This window comes from Myxine glutinosa, chromosome 2 (assembly GCF_964187855.1).
Source record: "Myxine glutinosa chromosome 2, kmMyxGlut1.1, whole genome shotgun sequence".
In the NCBI taxonomy this organism is placed as follows: Eukaryota; Metazoa; Chordata; class Myxini; order Myxiniformes; family Myxinidae; genus Myxine; species Myxine glutinosa.
The window spans coordinates 101,382,512-101,399,459 of record NC_136262.1 but is presented as its reverse complement, the minus strand read 5'-3'; the positions used below and the strand labels follow the sequence as shown (position 1 = coordinate 101,399,459).

Genomic DNA, 16,948 nt, shown 5'->3' with positions numbered 1-16,948 from the left:
ATGTCATTTTAATAACGAATTGTTTACAACTTTGGGCTCTCTTTGACTCACGTTACACATTTTATGAACGCGGATACTGTTAATATAATAATGTTAGATCCTTACAAGGAACTTCAATGCAGGAGGCCATTCGGCACATCAAAGCCTGCACAATGCTTGCCAACATATAGTTGTTTGTCAGTGCTCCATCCTCTTTGCTCCATCCTGATCGTCAAGCAAAGAAGCAGCACGTACCATCTTTAAGGTATTTGGTACTGGAACCATCTTTAACGTATTTGGTATGACTGGGCCGGGGATCGAACCACCGACCTCTAGCAAATGCGATTAAGACTTGCGGATTAAAGAAAAAGAGTTATAACTGCAGAATGGAATGTGGTCGGTGTGATGGCGAACGGTCACCTGGTAGCACAGCTTGCAGCTTGGCTGTTTGTAGAAAGACTCTTATTGGTGCTCTCAGTGAGAGTACAGGCTAAAGAGATAGGACTTGTCACATGACTTCATGTGAAGAACAACAAAAAAGAACCACCTTTAGAGGCTATTTTTCCCTGCAGAGCAGGAGTTGGCCTTTTTCGGGCACCGTGGTCCCCTTTTTGGAGCAATGTTTTATGGCCGGATGCCCTTCCTGCCACCAACCCTATTAGTCGCCTAATGCGACACACAGGCAATTACCAGTGAACTGGTACTCAATTTGCTGACCTCGGAGGAATGACAGGCTGAGTCAACCCCCCTGGCATTAATTCAGCGATGACCGGGATTTGAACCCAGGATCCTAGGATCCCAAGCCGGCACCCTAACCGCTACGCCAACACCAGGCTAAACACAAATATCACATGATATGCCATTTTATGGAAAGGACACTCACCCTATAAGCTAGATCCTCACACATATCAGAGCTTCGGTACTTGCTCTTCGACTGTAAAAGGGTCTCGTTGAGGCTGCAACCGTACAAGAATATGTTCTTTTTACGAGAGTGTCCGTGGAAGTCACAGAAAACCTGAAAGAAAGAAAAAAATGAATCAAACTTAATCATCTTATTACAGGCCGAGGGGAGCCAGGATGGCTCATTTGGTCAACAGCACGCGTCAGAGCTGTCTCGTAATCAGTACTCCCATGGTTAAATTCCCATTTTATATCTAATGTCGGTGCCTGTGGGTGAGCTCTGCTACAGAGTATGCCAGATGCAAAGCTGGCTGTCCTGCTTGAATTAAGTTGCACAGATGTTAAAGATCCCACAGTAGTCTTCGAAAAAGTAAAGTACTATGTGGTGGACGATGTCCTGGTTAAACTTACATTCCGAGAGGTAATAATTGGAGATTCAAGTTCATTAAAAAGGGACATACTGTCGAAGTTTTTACATTGTTAATTATTAGAATTGGGTTAGTACATAAAAGACTAGATCGGCACTCAGTAGACAGCATGGTTGGCCATAACACTCAATGGTGAAGAATCACTTAAATATTATACTAGCTGGATCCGGATCTTCACCAAAACTGAATCGATTTTGTCTTGTCACACACACAACCTGTCCAAGCTTCGTCCAAATCCGTCCAAAACTTTTTGAGATATTCTGCTACGTATCGTTTTGGCCCTATCTCCCAATGGTGAAGAATCTCTTAAAAAATTATACTAGCCGGATCCGAATCCTGATCTTCACCAAAATCTAATAATTTCGTCCTCGTCACATACGCTACATCTCTGCCAAATTTCCTCCGAATCCGTCCACAACTTTATCAGATGTTTTGTTCACAAACGGACAGACAGACAAACGGACAAACAGACAGACATGGGTGAAAACATAACCTCCATCCACCTTTGGTAGCAGAGGTAAGAAGTAAATTGATAAATTAGGTTAATGGAGTGTGGATATGGCAAAGGCATTATGTGCCAAATGGACTTGTATTTGGGAATAATGGGTCCAAGTGTAGATATTGTTCTTAAAATTATAGATTCAAACAACAAAAGAAAACTTTGCATGGATTCCTCCTTTAATAAACAGGAGAAAATATGTTTCGTTTACCCGAAGGAAAATCCCTCGCCTCTGAGCTGTCTAGTCTAGGCTGGGCTTGAATTCTGACCCAGCTATAAACGTCATCCCGGTGTTTCGAAGGCAGGGAGAGGCATCACTTTGTGTGCCGTCCCTCGGATGGACGTTAAACTGGGCATCCCATATGCCAGCATTAGTTGGTGGATGATAAAGATCCCACGGTGTTTTTCATGAAGAGCAGTCAAGTTGGCGCCAGTGCCCTGACCAAATTCCTGCACACTCAGTCGATTATCAAGTGGCGGAGTGGCCAACCATCCAGGATTGCAATTTTCGCCAAAGAAACGAGGCAGAACTGACACTCTGTATCCAAGATATTGTGAAAATCCAAGATAAAGTTTTAGAATCATATTGTTTTATGTGAAGATGTGCATCCTGTTTGAAGTAACAGCCGCCACTCCATGTGCTTTGGTCCTGCTGTGGAGTGCATGTGGAAGTATGTTTGTGGAGAAGTGCTTCTGGAGGTGCATCATGGAATGAATGCTGCTTCTGTCCTTGTGTCTCCTTTCGGCTGTTTCCATACTTATCCGATTAGATTCAGTGACCCTCCAGTGAAGTTGCCTCAATCTGTCTCTGCACCACACCTTAAACAATTAATAGATGGACATTTTCATGTTGTAAAGTTTCATAACAAAACGGGATTTTATTGCTGCCAATTAAACTACACTTCCCTTGAAGAAATAATAGAAGCATAGTCTCGCCTCGCGCTTTAATTCTGAACAAAAAAAAACTAGCATCGTTAACTGAGCACACTAGTATTATGGGCCACCGCTATTATGGCCAATATACCCGTATATCCATTTGTCATTATGTTATGACATAATGGCATAATAATGTTATCACAATAATAAACACCCTATTATGTCATTGTTTCTTGGCATGGGTTATGAATGTCATTAATTTAATTCGACACTCACATCCAATCATAGATCAGATATATGAAGTCTCAGATTTTTCAGACAAAGATTTCAATTCAACCAATTATGGCTGGAATACCACTTCACCGCCGACATCATCGGTATCACCTTATATACCCCATGGGGGAGTTGATTACATATGCCAGGTTTCAGTTTTTTTCGTTGCGTGGTTTCGGAGAAAATGGTGTCCAATTTTTTTTCCTTTCATCCAATATGGATGCTATCATGTGACCTATGACGTCATAAATGTAATTTTTCACTCACATGCAATCATAGATCAGATGTATGAAGTCTCAGATTTTTTGGACAAAGATTTAAATTCAACCAATTATGGCTGGAATACCACTTCACCGCCGACATCATCGGTATCACCTTATATACCCCATGGGGGAGTTGATTACATATGCCAGGTTTCAGTTTTTTTCGTTGCATGGTTTCGGAGAAAATGGTGTCTAATTTTTTTTCCTTTTATCCAATATGGATGCTATCATGTGACCTATGACGTCGTAAATTTAATTCTTCACTCACATCCAATCATAGATCAGATGTATGAAGTTTCAGATTTTTCGGACAAAGATTTCAATTCAACCAATTATGGCTTGAACACCACTTCACAGATGACATAATCCTTATCAACCTATATACCCCATGGGGAGTTGATGACATGTGCCAAGATTCAATTTTTTTTCATTGAGCGGTTTCAGAGAAAATTATGTCCAATTTTTTCCCTTTAATACAATATGGCTGCCATACCATGTGACCTATGATGCAAAAAAAAACAATTCTCCATAGGGAGTCCCTCCTATGTTTACATTTTGCATCGACCAGACAAGCAGTTGCAGAGAAAATCATTTTTAAAGTGAAAACATGTAGACGCAGATATGCACGCGCACGCACACTAATGGTCTTGCATTCCCTTTGAGGTGACACTAATGATATGTCACATTAAAGTGTGTGGGGCTCTGAGATGTCTCACCAAAGGTGTGCGTTGGAGATTGGATAGGTATTGCAAAAGGCCCTTGGTGTGGTATATGATCGGGTGCAGGATCAGACTGGGGTTTTTCCACTGGCGATTCAGGTCATCCCCACTAAGGGAGCAACGGTAACTGCAAAGCACAGCAGAAGGAAAAGATTCATGTCAATCGGCATGTGCTTAATGCATGTATTGGCAGTGTGTCACACGAGCTCTACTAAAGGATGTGCCGCTAATGATGTGCCATCAGTGAGCCAAAGAGACAGTCTCGATTATAGGTGAAAATAATGAACGTGAGGCGAAATGAACAAACGTGTGCACAAATACGAATGTTAAACAGGATTAGGCACATTTCCAGTAAAGAAATGCAACATTAGTTTTAAGTTATTTTCACAACCTATCAGAGTGAAGCAATCGGATTTTATCTTTCTACATCCTTCAATAGAAAGCCAAATTAAGTTGATATCATTCACCATTGCCGAGGTCGAGCCCGAATGACTTCTTTCCACATCATGGGAATATTAGAGTATCTGAATTTATATCCTGATTTCATTTATCGATGTACTGTGTTGATTTGTCCATCATCTCGTGGTGTCCTTGGATTTCATGTAAAACTTCCCTCATGTCCTTGACCAACATGCAACATATGTATAAACTCCTCCATGAGTCTTTGACATGGTAGAATTTTTTTTTTCACAAGGGCACTTGTTTAAAAATGACCTTAAGGGACATTTGCATCATTTAATAATAACTAGAGCTCTGCATGTCACAGCTACCGCTTATAAAAGTCAAATTACTCATCTTACTATAATTCACCAAATGTCCGTCCGTCCATTCGAAGGTACCGCAAAAACGGCTGAACCGATCGCAACGATATTTTGGGTGGGTAATCCTGGGACCTCCTGGGGTAAAATAGGCTATGTTGTTTTTCCAATTTTCCAATTTTTCTAATTTTCCAATTTTCCAGTTTTTCCAAACCCGATGGAATAATATTTACCGATATGAACAGTGATGTGGCTTTTGTTGAAATTCTACATACCAGGAGAGAGTAGATCGACTCCTGACGAACTCTTCCTATATAAACGTGCGCCTCCGAAGGAACACGACAGCGTGTGCAAAGCGACTGAGAAACAGGTGTAGCGGCCGCTTCAATGTTACAGATTCGGCGCGCACTCTTCACACATAAATCTGCGACTGAGAAAGACGTGTAGCGGTCGCTTCCGTTTTGCAGAATTCAATCTTTTTTTTAAATGGGCGCCATGTACTGTTTAGATTTTGATGATTTGCGTGTGATATGATTTAATGGATGTTTATATGAATCGTTTAAAATAAAAAAGCCTTCAATTTCTGATATTTTGCCTTTTCATTTGGGCCTCCCGATTGAAGCCCCACCCATAGGGCGGGTACCGTTGCTAGTTATATTAAAATAAGCAATTTGGTGTCTGACTGACCACAATACATTCGGCCGTTACTTATCTAATCTCAACCGAACTTGACAGGGTTATAAAAGGAGCCATGTCTGTCTGTTTGTCTGTTTGTTTGTCGTGTTATAACTTGAGAATGGATTAGCGGATTTCAATAAATTCAACTACGGTGGATTCCGGTAACTCCCGGGAGTGTTTGTGATCCCCCCCCCCCCCCCCCCCAATTTTTTAATATTTTGATGGGTACATGGACACACGTGTCATTTATATTATAAAAGGAGCCATGTCTGTCTGTCTGTTTGTTTGTCTGTCTGTTTGTCGTGTTATAACTTGAGAACGGATTAACGGATTTCAGTAAATCCAACCATGGTGGATTCGGGTAACTCCCGGGAGTGTTTGTGATGCACTTTTTTTTTTTAAATGGGTACATGGACACACGTGTCAAAACTGCAAATGCCAACTGCAAACTGCAAAAATGTTGGTTATCCCTGCAGGGAGAGCAGGTTCTCACAGGAATCCTTTTTTTATTCTCCCATAGATTAGCCATCACAGCAAAGATTGGTATTTCCGTCAGCGAAGCGACGGGTCTTATATTCTAGTACTTTTTTTTTTTTTTTTTTTTTTGTATAGCACAATACTGCACAATATAGCACATGCAGTATACAGTATAGTTTTGCATATAGTATAGTACTGCACAATATAGCACAATATTTAAAAAGATTGTGGATGGATTCGGATGAAATTTGGTGGAGAGGTTGGGTGTATGACAAGGACGAAACGATTAAGTTTTGGTGAAGATCCGGATCCGAATACGATAATTTTGAAATGATTCTTCACCATTGAGTGATAGGGCCAAAAACGACATACTGTACAATATAGCACGATATTTCAAAAGATTGTGGATATATTTGGATGAAAGAAGGTGGATGAGTTGGTAAGGTGGCAAGAACAAGCCAATTTGATTTTGGTTCAGGTCCGGATCCAGGTCCGGTCTATCAATGGATACAAAACTTAACTGACCATACTCCAGGCATCATAAGGTGAATGAAGTGATATGTATGCAAAGCGAATGCATTTTCACCTCCCCTTCTCGCAATGACAAGTAGAACCTCCTATGGGGCGCTTCCGTTTGTCACGGAAGTAGAAAGTATACCATTTCAGATCAGATCAGTCTTTTGGGAATGCCACTGGTAACATGTAACCCTGTCTACCTGCCGCATAGTCGGGTTGTCAACGACTGAACCGACACCCCTCACTGGCTTTGCTAGTGGGGAGGGTGACTGTGACACCCTGCCACGACAAAAAACAACACCTGGCAAAGGGCGGATGAGTCAATAGCCATCCAGTAAGGAGATGGTGTCTCCTAAAAAACATCCATCTGGATTGGAACGGTTCACGTCATATCAAAGACTTTAAAAATAGCACGTTGTAGCGGTTACCGGAAGCATGACACAATTACCGTGCACCGGCCGATGACGCAACCGGCGAGCGGTCACGTGTCCGGACTCACCAGGGCATGTCCAGACTTGCACTTCTCGGGCGAACACTTGACTTACCTATTTTGCATACCATGCCCCGCCTGAGAGGCGTGGCTTTTGTGTGTTCAGTTTGCGTTATAAATTGCCGCCCGTTCGAGGGGCGGATAGAGAGTGTGCTTTTGAGTTCTTTGGTTTTGAGCTAAATAAATAGCTCGGTGAAACTTCGTTCCTGTGTCGTCCATTTTGTCTGGCTTTATCGTGCGAGCACAGCTCCCACAATTGGTGACCCCTTTCTACGAACACGGCGATGGAGTCAGCTGTAGCTTTGAAGCTCCCGGGCTTTTGGGAATCTCACGCGGCCGTTTGGTTTGCTCAAGCGGCTTCTCAATTCGCCCTGTGGAACATCACGGAGGACACGACGCGCTACCACCATGTGGTCTCCGTGCTCACCGCCTCCGCCTCCTCCACTGCCCGGGTTCTGAGCTTCCTCCAGCACCCGCCGAACGCAGACAAATACGGCGCGCTCAAAGGCCTACTCCTCGGTGCGTTTGGAATCACGGAGACCGAACGCGCACGACAACTACTACACCTCCCGGAGCTGGGCGAGGCCCGTCCATCCGAAAGCATGGACCACATGCTTGCTCTTCTCGGTGACCACAGCCCGGACTTCCTATTCCGCGAGCTGTTCCTCCAGCGGCTACCCGGGCAGGTACGGTTAGCTTCGGCTAATTCGCCCATCACGGACCCTCGCGCCCTGGCCAAGGAGGCCGATAAATTTTTCTCGGCCAGGCGACACATCGGAGCGGCCGCCTGGGACCCTGGGCCGACCGAGGCAATGCCCGCGCCATGACCGGCGCCTCTACCGGCCGAGCCCGCGCCACTGACGGCTGCGGCCGCCGCGACGCCCCGTCGACCGAACCCGACGCGACCGCTGGAGCCTCCACCAGAGCGGACAATGTGCTATTACCATGCCAGGTTCAGGCAGAAGGCCAGAACGTGCCGCCCACCGTGCACTTTCGGCGGGTCGGGAAATGACCAGGCCGGCGCTCGCTGCCTGCCATGAGCGTCGGCCATTCAGGCAGCCTTCTGTTTATCACGGGCACGGAGTCCGGGCGGCGTTTTTTGTGTGACACCGGCGCTCAGCTGAGCGTGATACCTGCCTCGGTGGAGGACAAACAGGCCGCGCTATGCGGCCCCGCCTTGGTCGCCGCAAACGGCTCGTCCATCCGCACCTACGGTTTGCGCAGCGTCGCATTCTGCTTCGGGGGCCAGTGCTTCAGGTGGGACTTCATCACGGCGAACGTGCCCATGGCCTTGCTGGGTGCAGATTTTCTTTGTGCGCATGGGCTTTTGGTCGACGTCAAACGGCGTCGGCTCATCAACGCGGAGACCTTCAGCTCGCTCGCTTGCTCATTGAGCGGCTCCGCTCCGACCAAGCTAGCATGCGCGCTCCCGGCCATGGACGATTTCACCCGCCTACTCGCCGAGTTTCCCGCCCTCACGCAGCCGACGTTTTCGGCCGTCGCCGTCAAGCATGGCGTCGAACACCACATCCCGACCACAGGTCCACCGGTCTACGCCAGGGCTCGCCGCCTCAACCCGGCCAAACTCGCCATGGCGAAGGCGGAATTCGATGCGCCGGAGCGATTGGGCATTGTGCGGTGCTCGAATAGCGCGTGGGCCTCGCCCCTGCACATCGTGCCCAAACCGGGTGGCGGATGGCGACCATGCGGCGATTACCGCCGCCTCAACGACGCCACCACCCCCGACCGGTACCCGATACCACACATACAGGACTTTTCCGCCCGTTTGGTGGGGTGGGTGATCTTCTCCAAGGTCGACCTTATTCGGAGCTACCACCAGGTACCTGTCCGGCCGGCCGACGTTCCGAAGACGGCTGTAATTACACCTTTTAGCCTCTTCGCGTTCCTCCGAATGCCGTTCGGCCTTAAGAACGCGGCCCAGGCCTTCCAGCGGCTGATGGACAGTGTGCTGCGCGATCTCACCTTTCTGTTCGTCTACCTGGATGACATTCTCATCGCCAGCACTTCCCGGGCGGAGCACCTCGTCCACCTGCGCACGCTTTTCGAGCGCCTCGGCCAGCACGGCCTCATCATCAACCCGGCGAAATGCCAGTTTGGCGTAACGGTCGTCGACTTCCTGGGACACCGCATCACGAAGCGTGGGGCCGCCCCGCTGCCTACCAAGGTGGAGGCAGTCACAAGTTTCCCGCGCCCCCGCTCCATCAAGGCCCTACAGGAATTTTTGGGGAGAGTAAATTTTTACCACCGGTTCGTGCCTCGTGCCGCCCAACTCATGCGCCCACTGCACGAAGCCCTCCGGGGCAAGCCGGCCAAGCACGATGTCGCCTGGACCACAGAGATGGATGCGGCGTTCACGGGCGCTAACCTGGCCCTCGCCAACGCGACCATGCTGGCACACCCGGCGCTCGACGCACCCATCGCCCTCACCACGGACGCTTCCGACTACGCGGTGGGCCCCGTGCATGAACAGTGGGTGAACGGAGCTTGGCAACCGCTGGCCTTCTTCAGCCGACAGCTTTGCCCTAACGAGCGCAAGTATAGCGCTTTCGACCGCGATCTCCTCGGTCTTTACCTGGCCGTTCGCCACTTCCGCCATCTTTTGGAGGGCCGCCCGTTCACGGCGTTTGTGGACCACAAACCCCCTGGTCTTCGCCATGGCCAAGGTTACGGAGCCGTGGTCGGCCCGCCAGCAGCGCCACCTCTCCGCCGTGTCCGAATTTACGATGGACATCCGGCACGTCGCGGGCAAGGACAACGCTGTGGCCGATTGCCTCTCCCGGTCCGGCGCGAACGCCGTCCACCTGGGTGTGGACTTCACCCGCATGGCTGCCGACCAGACCGCCGATCCCACGGTGCAAGCCCTCCGGACAGCAGACACAGGCCTGCGGTTGGCCGACGTCCCCTTCGAGGACACAGGCACAGTTCTCCTGTGCGACGTTTCCATGGGCCAACCTCGCCCCATCGTGCCCACCGGATGGCAGCGGCACATTTTTGACGCCCTTCACGGCCTTTCCCACCCGGGCCGGAAGGCATCACAGAAGCTCGTGGCAGCAAAGTTCGTCTGGCACGGGCTCCGCAAGGACGTCCGTGACTGGGCCAATGCCTGTGTCGCCTGCCAGCGCGCGAAGGTCCACCGGCACACCCAGGCCCCGTTGGCACCATTCGACGTGCCCGCGCGGCGCTTCGACCACGTCAATGTGGACCTGGTGGGACCCCTTCCCTCCTCGCGGGGTTTCACCCACCTCCTCACGATGGTGGACAGGACCACCAGGTGGCCGGAGGCCGTCCCGCTGGCATCAACAACATCCGCCGACGTGGCGCAGGCCTTCATTGGCACTTGGATTGCCCATTTCGGTGCGCCCTCGGACATCTCCTCTGACAGAGGCCCGCAATTCACCTCCGAGCTTTGGGGCGCGGTCGCCCAGGCCTTGGGGGTCAAGCTACACCACACCACGGCCTACCACCCCCAAGCCAACGGCTTGTGCGAGCGGTTCTACCGCTCGATGAAGGCCGCTCTCAGGGCCAGCCTCCAGGACGACGGTTGGGCCGACAGGCTCCCGTGGGTCCTATTGGGCCTCCGAACGGCCCCTAAAGAGGACCTCCAGGCTTCCACCGCCAAGCTGGTCTATGGCCAGCCACTGCGCATGCCGGGCTAATTCATCCCTGACGCCACCGGCCCCTGGTCCGCGGCTCGCCAACGCTCGGTCCTCCAAGAGGCCGCCAGGAGATTTGCCCCCGTGCCCACGTCCCACCACGGCTGCCCCCAACCCCACGTCCCCCCAGCACTTCGCACTGCGGAGTACGTTTTTATCCGGCACGATGCACACCGGGGACCGCTCCGGCCGCCGTACGATGGACCTTTCTGGGTCCTGCAGAGGGACGACAAGTCATTCATCGTCGACATCGGCGGCAAGCCGGACCGCATCTCCGTGGACTGCCTCAAGCCGGCCCATTTGGACCTCGACCAACCTCCACGGTTGGCCCTTCCTCCACGACGGGGCCGTCCCCCATCAACCAAGTCCCCCGCCCGACCATTCACCGCCACGCCGCCTACCACCCCCACACGAATCGCCAGGGGTCGTTTCGGCCAGGTCATCAGGACCCCCCTCAAACTGACTCTCCCGGTGCAGGTTAATTCTGGGGGGGGCGCATGTAGCTGTTACCGGAAGCATGACACAATTACCGTGCACCGGCCGATGACGCAACCGGCGAGTGGTCACGTGTCCGGACTCACCAGGGCGTGTCCAGACTTGCCCTTCTCGGGCGAACACGTGACTTACCTATTTTGCATACCACGCCCCGCCTGAGAGGCGTGGCTTTTGTGTGTTCAGTTTGCGTCATAAATTGCCGCCCGTTCGAGGGGCGGATGGAGAGTGTGCTTTTGAGTTCTTTGGTTTTGAGCTAAATAAATAGCTCGGTGAAACGTCGTTCCTTTGTCGTCCATTTTGTCTGGCTTTATCGTGCGAGCACAGCTCCCACAACGTGCTGCTTCCTTGCTTGAAAAGGATATAGTACGGAAAATTCCCATCGGTTGGAATCCATGGGGAGGAGGAAATTCCTCTTGAGGAAATGCCCCGCTGAGTACGGTGAGAAAAGCGACGCCATTGTTATGACGTTGCTGGTACCCAGAGTATCCCGGGAAATGACGGTAGTGATGGCACTTTCCCGAAGCTCAGTGGCTGTGTTAAGTGTTTGTCTCCTCAGTATATCCGTGTGTGTGTGTGTGTGTGTGTGTGTGTGTGTGTGTGTGTGTGTGTGTGTCTGTGTGTGTCAGCTCTATTACGAGCCTTAGCCCAAGTATTTTAAAAAAAACTTTTTGAGATATCGTGGTATATATAGTTTTTTGCCCAATCAATGGTGAAGAATCACCTAAACAAATCTCGGATCCAGATATTCACCAAAATCAAATAATTTCGTCATTACCACATACCCAAACTCTCCACCAAATTTCGTCAAAATCCATCCATAACTTTTTGTGACATGCTGTTCACAGACAGACAGACAAACAGACAGGGGTAAAAACATGCAGGGGGGGTGAAAACATAACCTTCACACACCTTTGGTGGTGGAGCTAATTAAAGCTCAGCTGAAGTGTAAGCAAGGTGGATGGAGTGATATTTGTAAGTAAGGTGAATGCAGTGGTATGTGTGAGCAATTTGAATAATGTGTAAGCAAGATGAATACAGTTTTATGTGCAAGTTAAATGCAGTGATTTGTGCAAGCAAGGTGCACGCAATGAAACATGAAGTAAGATTAACGCATATGTGTAAGCAAGGTGATGCAGTAATATGTTTAACAATCTATGAGTAAATGTAGTAATACAGTTAACTAAAGTGAATGCAGTGATGTGTAAGCAAGGCAAACACATTTGTGTAAGCAAGGTGATTACAATGATATGTAAGTAAGGTGAATGCAGTAATAGCTAAGCAGGATGAATGCAGCCATGCATAAGCAAGGTTACCACATTTATAGTGTAAGCAAGGTGGATGTTATGTGTAAGCAATATGAATGCGGCAGTGTGTAAGCAAGATGAATGTGGCCATATGTGCGTCAGCAAGGTGAATGCAGCGATACGTGTAAGTAAGGTGAATGCAGTAATACATAAACAAGGTAAATCCAGGGATATGTGTAAGCTAAGGGAATGTAGTGATATGTAAGCAGGATGAATGATGTACTATGTATAAGCAAGGTGAATGCAGTAATATGTAAACAAGGGAAATATAGTAATACGTAAGCATGATTAATTATGTAATGTGTGTAAACAGGATGAATGACTTAATAGGTGCAAGCAAGGTGAATATATCGATTGTGTAAGCAGGTCGAATACATCGATGTGTTTTTATTGCTGAATGATGGATATCACTGGAATGAACTGCACCTGCCATTGATGACACCATCTGGGTTCAACATGGGGACAATCTTGAGTACAAATGCCTCCCGGACACTCTGAGCCAGTGGGCAGCTGCCTAGGAGGAAGTTAAGGATCCCATGCATGACCCAGCTGGCATTACTCTCTCCAGGGTGGACACGTGCCGTCAGGAAAACATAGGGACGGTTGCCTGGCCATTGTAAACAAGAGTAGGATTGAGTCGATAGTAATCAGAGAAAGTTACTTTGCAGGAAACCACAAACACAACTTTGAACTAGGCCACAATTGGAAAATCATGTGAGTTTTCTCGGTCCAACAAGGGCTGGTAGTATGGACACAGCCTACTGCCAAGAGCATTGTAAACCACTTATGGTTCAAAAAACCTAAACAGAAACACATAACGATTGCAGTTTGGTCTCTTGATAATACAGGTGTTATTAATAATAATAAGAAACTAGAACTGCCACTTTATAACTGCTGGCAGTGATGACCGGTTTACTCTGCCCTCCCGCTTTCATACAACCCCGTTTTCACTTTTTTTTCTCACACTTACATCACACACACACACACACACACACACACACACACACACACACACACACACACACACACACACACACACACACACACACACACACACACACACACACACACACATTCCCATACACACACTCACCCCTATACACACACAAACATCCCCATACACACACACCCACATACATACATTCACACAAACACACACACACACACACACACACACATTCCCCCCCCCCCCCCACACACACACACACACACACACACACACACACACACCCCCATACACACACACACACATCCCCATACAAATACACATCCCCACACACACACACACACACACACACACACACACACACACACACACACACACACACACACACACACATCCCCATACACACACTCACCCCTATACACACACAAACATTCCCATACACACACAAACATCCCCACACACACACACCCACATACATACATTCACACAAACACACACACACACACACACACACACACATTCCCCCCCACCCCCCACACACACACACATCCCCATACACACACACACACACATCCCCATACACACACACACATCCCCATACACACACACATCCCCACACACATCCACATACATATATTCACACAAACACACACACACACACACACAAACACACACATCCCCCCCCCCCCCACACATCCCCATACACACACACAAACACAAACACACACACACACACACATCCCCACACTCTTTTTAACTTTATAACAAACAACCCCGCTTTCGCATTATTAATTGCGAAAGAAATTAATTTTTTCTCACACTTACATCACACACACACACACACACACCCCCACACACACACACACACACACACACACACACACACACACACACACACACACACACACACACACACACACACACACACACACATCCCCATACAAATACACATCCCCATATACACACACACACACACACACACACACACACACACACACACACACACACACACATCCCCATACACACACTCACCCCCATACACTCACAAACATCCCCATACACACACAAACATCCCCACACACACACACACACACCCACATCCATACATTCACACAAACACACACACACACACACACACACACACACACACACACACACACATACACATCCCCCCCCCCCCCACACACACACACACACACACACACACACACACACACACACACACACACACATCCCCATACACACACACACACACACATCCCCATACACACACACACACACACACACACGCACATTCCCATACACACACACACACACACACACACACATCCCCATACACACACACATCCCCACACACACACACATCCCCACACACACACACCCACATACATATATTCACACAAACACACACACACACACACACACACACACACACATCCCCCCCCCCCCACACACACACACACACATCCCCATACACACACACACACACACACACACACACACACACACACACACACACACACACATCCCCACACTCTTTTTAACTTTATAACAACCCCACTTTTGCATTTTTTTTTTTTTTCTCCATCAATTTATCCCTATATGATGCTCAAGAAATTTCATCCTGATCAGATGTTTTTTACTTGTGGAATTATGACGTCATAATGGAGGCACATATGACATCATCATTCACACATTTTATTTTGCATGGAGTGTTCTTTACAATGAGACATGTCAAAAAAAATTCTGTGCAGTGCTTTTGGAGAAAAAGAGGCGCAAAGTTTTTCGATTTTTTTCAAGATGGCACCCATACCACATGGCCTGTGATGTCATAATGACCATTAAAATATTGTACAGTCCCAGGCGCTCCGATGGTGAAAATTTCCTGTCAATCGGTCCAACTATTGCAGAGAGAGGGATTTTTAAAGGAAATAAATCCGAAAAGTAGCAGTGCCACAATCAGTTATATGGCCTGAGAAAAAAAAAGTGTTGCGTTTCTTCTTCTTTCAACAATAACAACTTCTAGATTCCAGACCGTACAACCAATCATGTTGAAATTTTAAACACTTATTCCCCTTGATGAGAAGCTACATTAGATTAAAATTCCAAGTCGATCAATGCAGCGATCAAGAGATAGAAGCTTTTTAAGATTTCCGTTCAATTTTTAATGCGGCCAAACCACGTGACTCATCGAAACTTCCCAAGTAACGTTTTAACTTCCCCACATGGGGAACGTTTGGCTAAAGTTTCCACTCAATATCTACGAGAATTAGGGAGGAGATAGGATTTAATGTTTATGCGTAAAAACGTCGCAACTCCTAAACGATGCGACGTACGACGTCGTCATGTAAGAACTTTTTGTTCGTCCTGGGCATGCGATTCTGCATGCAAAGTTTGGGCTCAATCTGTTCAGCCATTGCGGAGAAAAAGGGGTTTTAGAGTTTTTCAAGAAAACACTATGGTGGCCAAATCATGTGACCTATGACGTCGAATTTTTTGCATTCTGAATTTTTTTCATGAAGGTCATGTAAAACAAATATCATATTCATGGCATCGAGAGGTCTATTTGTCTAATTTTAACTTCATAACGTTAGCACTTTTAATATCCTAAATAAACATGTTTTTTGGTCCAATTGCAGAGTTTTTAAGAATGAGCCATGACGCAATTATTTCCATTGAGCTGTTTCGGAGATATAGAGGGGCAAAGTTGAAGGTATTTTCCAAGATGGCGCCCATACCTAGTGACCTATGATGTAATAATTAGCAGTAAAAAATTCTACATGTCTAGCCAATCACTTGGTGAAAATTTCATGTCAATCGGCCCAACAGTTGCTGAGAACGTTGATTTAAAAAATTTCGGAGGTGAAAAATATGGTGGAAGAATAATAAGAAAAACTCCAGGAATAATAATAAATATTCCTCTACATTACTACATCATGTAGACTGTAGAGGAAACCTAATAAACTCTAGGAAAAACAATAGGTATTCAAATGTAGAGGAAACCTAATGATGCATGCAAGTCCATATGTTGAAACAAACTGGTCAGTTTTAGTCAGTGTGAGTCCATTCATGGGTTGTGTAAGTTCATGTGAGTTTGTGCAGATATATTAAAGTCTTTGTTGCCCCATATAAGTATGTCAGCCTGTGTGAGTCCATATGAGCCAATGTGGTTCCATGTGAATAAGTAATAGCTGGTGTGAGTACAGACACACACGCACGCACACAACTTACGGAATAGCTGTACGTCAGAGTGGTTAGCACTATGTGGCATCGCTGTAATTGTTAGCACTGGGCATCTATTCCCTCCCAGAGAGGAGCAAAGTGTCTCCTGCCGGAAGTACACCTTCTTTGCATCAATATTGCTGGCCAGCTCCCGTATGTGTGTCTGCATTGAGATCCACAAAGAGGTAACATTACAGAACCTGCCACCAACACAATAATAATAATCTGCAAAACACATGCAAGAAGAACACAAACGTTAAGCACAAGTGATAATACAATATAACTGTGGAACATGATCAGGCTTGAAAACACAAACTTCACCTCAAGGAACAAGACCTCGTCCATAAATGATTTGACAGTCCTATATTTCCAGTGCAGCAGTGGAATAATCAATTGACCATAAACAGAAATTAACAAAATGGACACTCAACAAGAAAACTTTAAAAGTTCA

At 47.4% G+C, this 16,948-nt stretch overlaps 1 protein-coding gene across 1 annotated transcript in view; it reads right to left on the bottom strand.

The window, feature by feature from the left end:
* Positions 1-16,948, bottom strand: part of AGTPBP1 (ATP/GTP binding carboxypeptidase 1) — a 131,707-nt gene that overhangs the window by 18,388 nt on the left and 96,371 nt on the right. Inside the window, exons 19-22 of the mRNA XM_078772616.1 lie at positions 16,507-16,660; positions 12,756-12,936; positions 3,935-4,064; positions 863-994 (exon numbers count right to left, since the gene is read on the bottom strand). Of these exons, the coding sequence (XP_078628742.1) occupies positions 863-994; positions 3,935-4,064; positions 12,756-12,936; positions 16,507-16,660 (597 nt within the window). The remainder of the gene's footprint in view (positions 1-862; positions 995-3,934; positions 4,065-12,755; positions 12,937-16,506; positions 16,661-16,948) is intronic.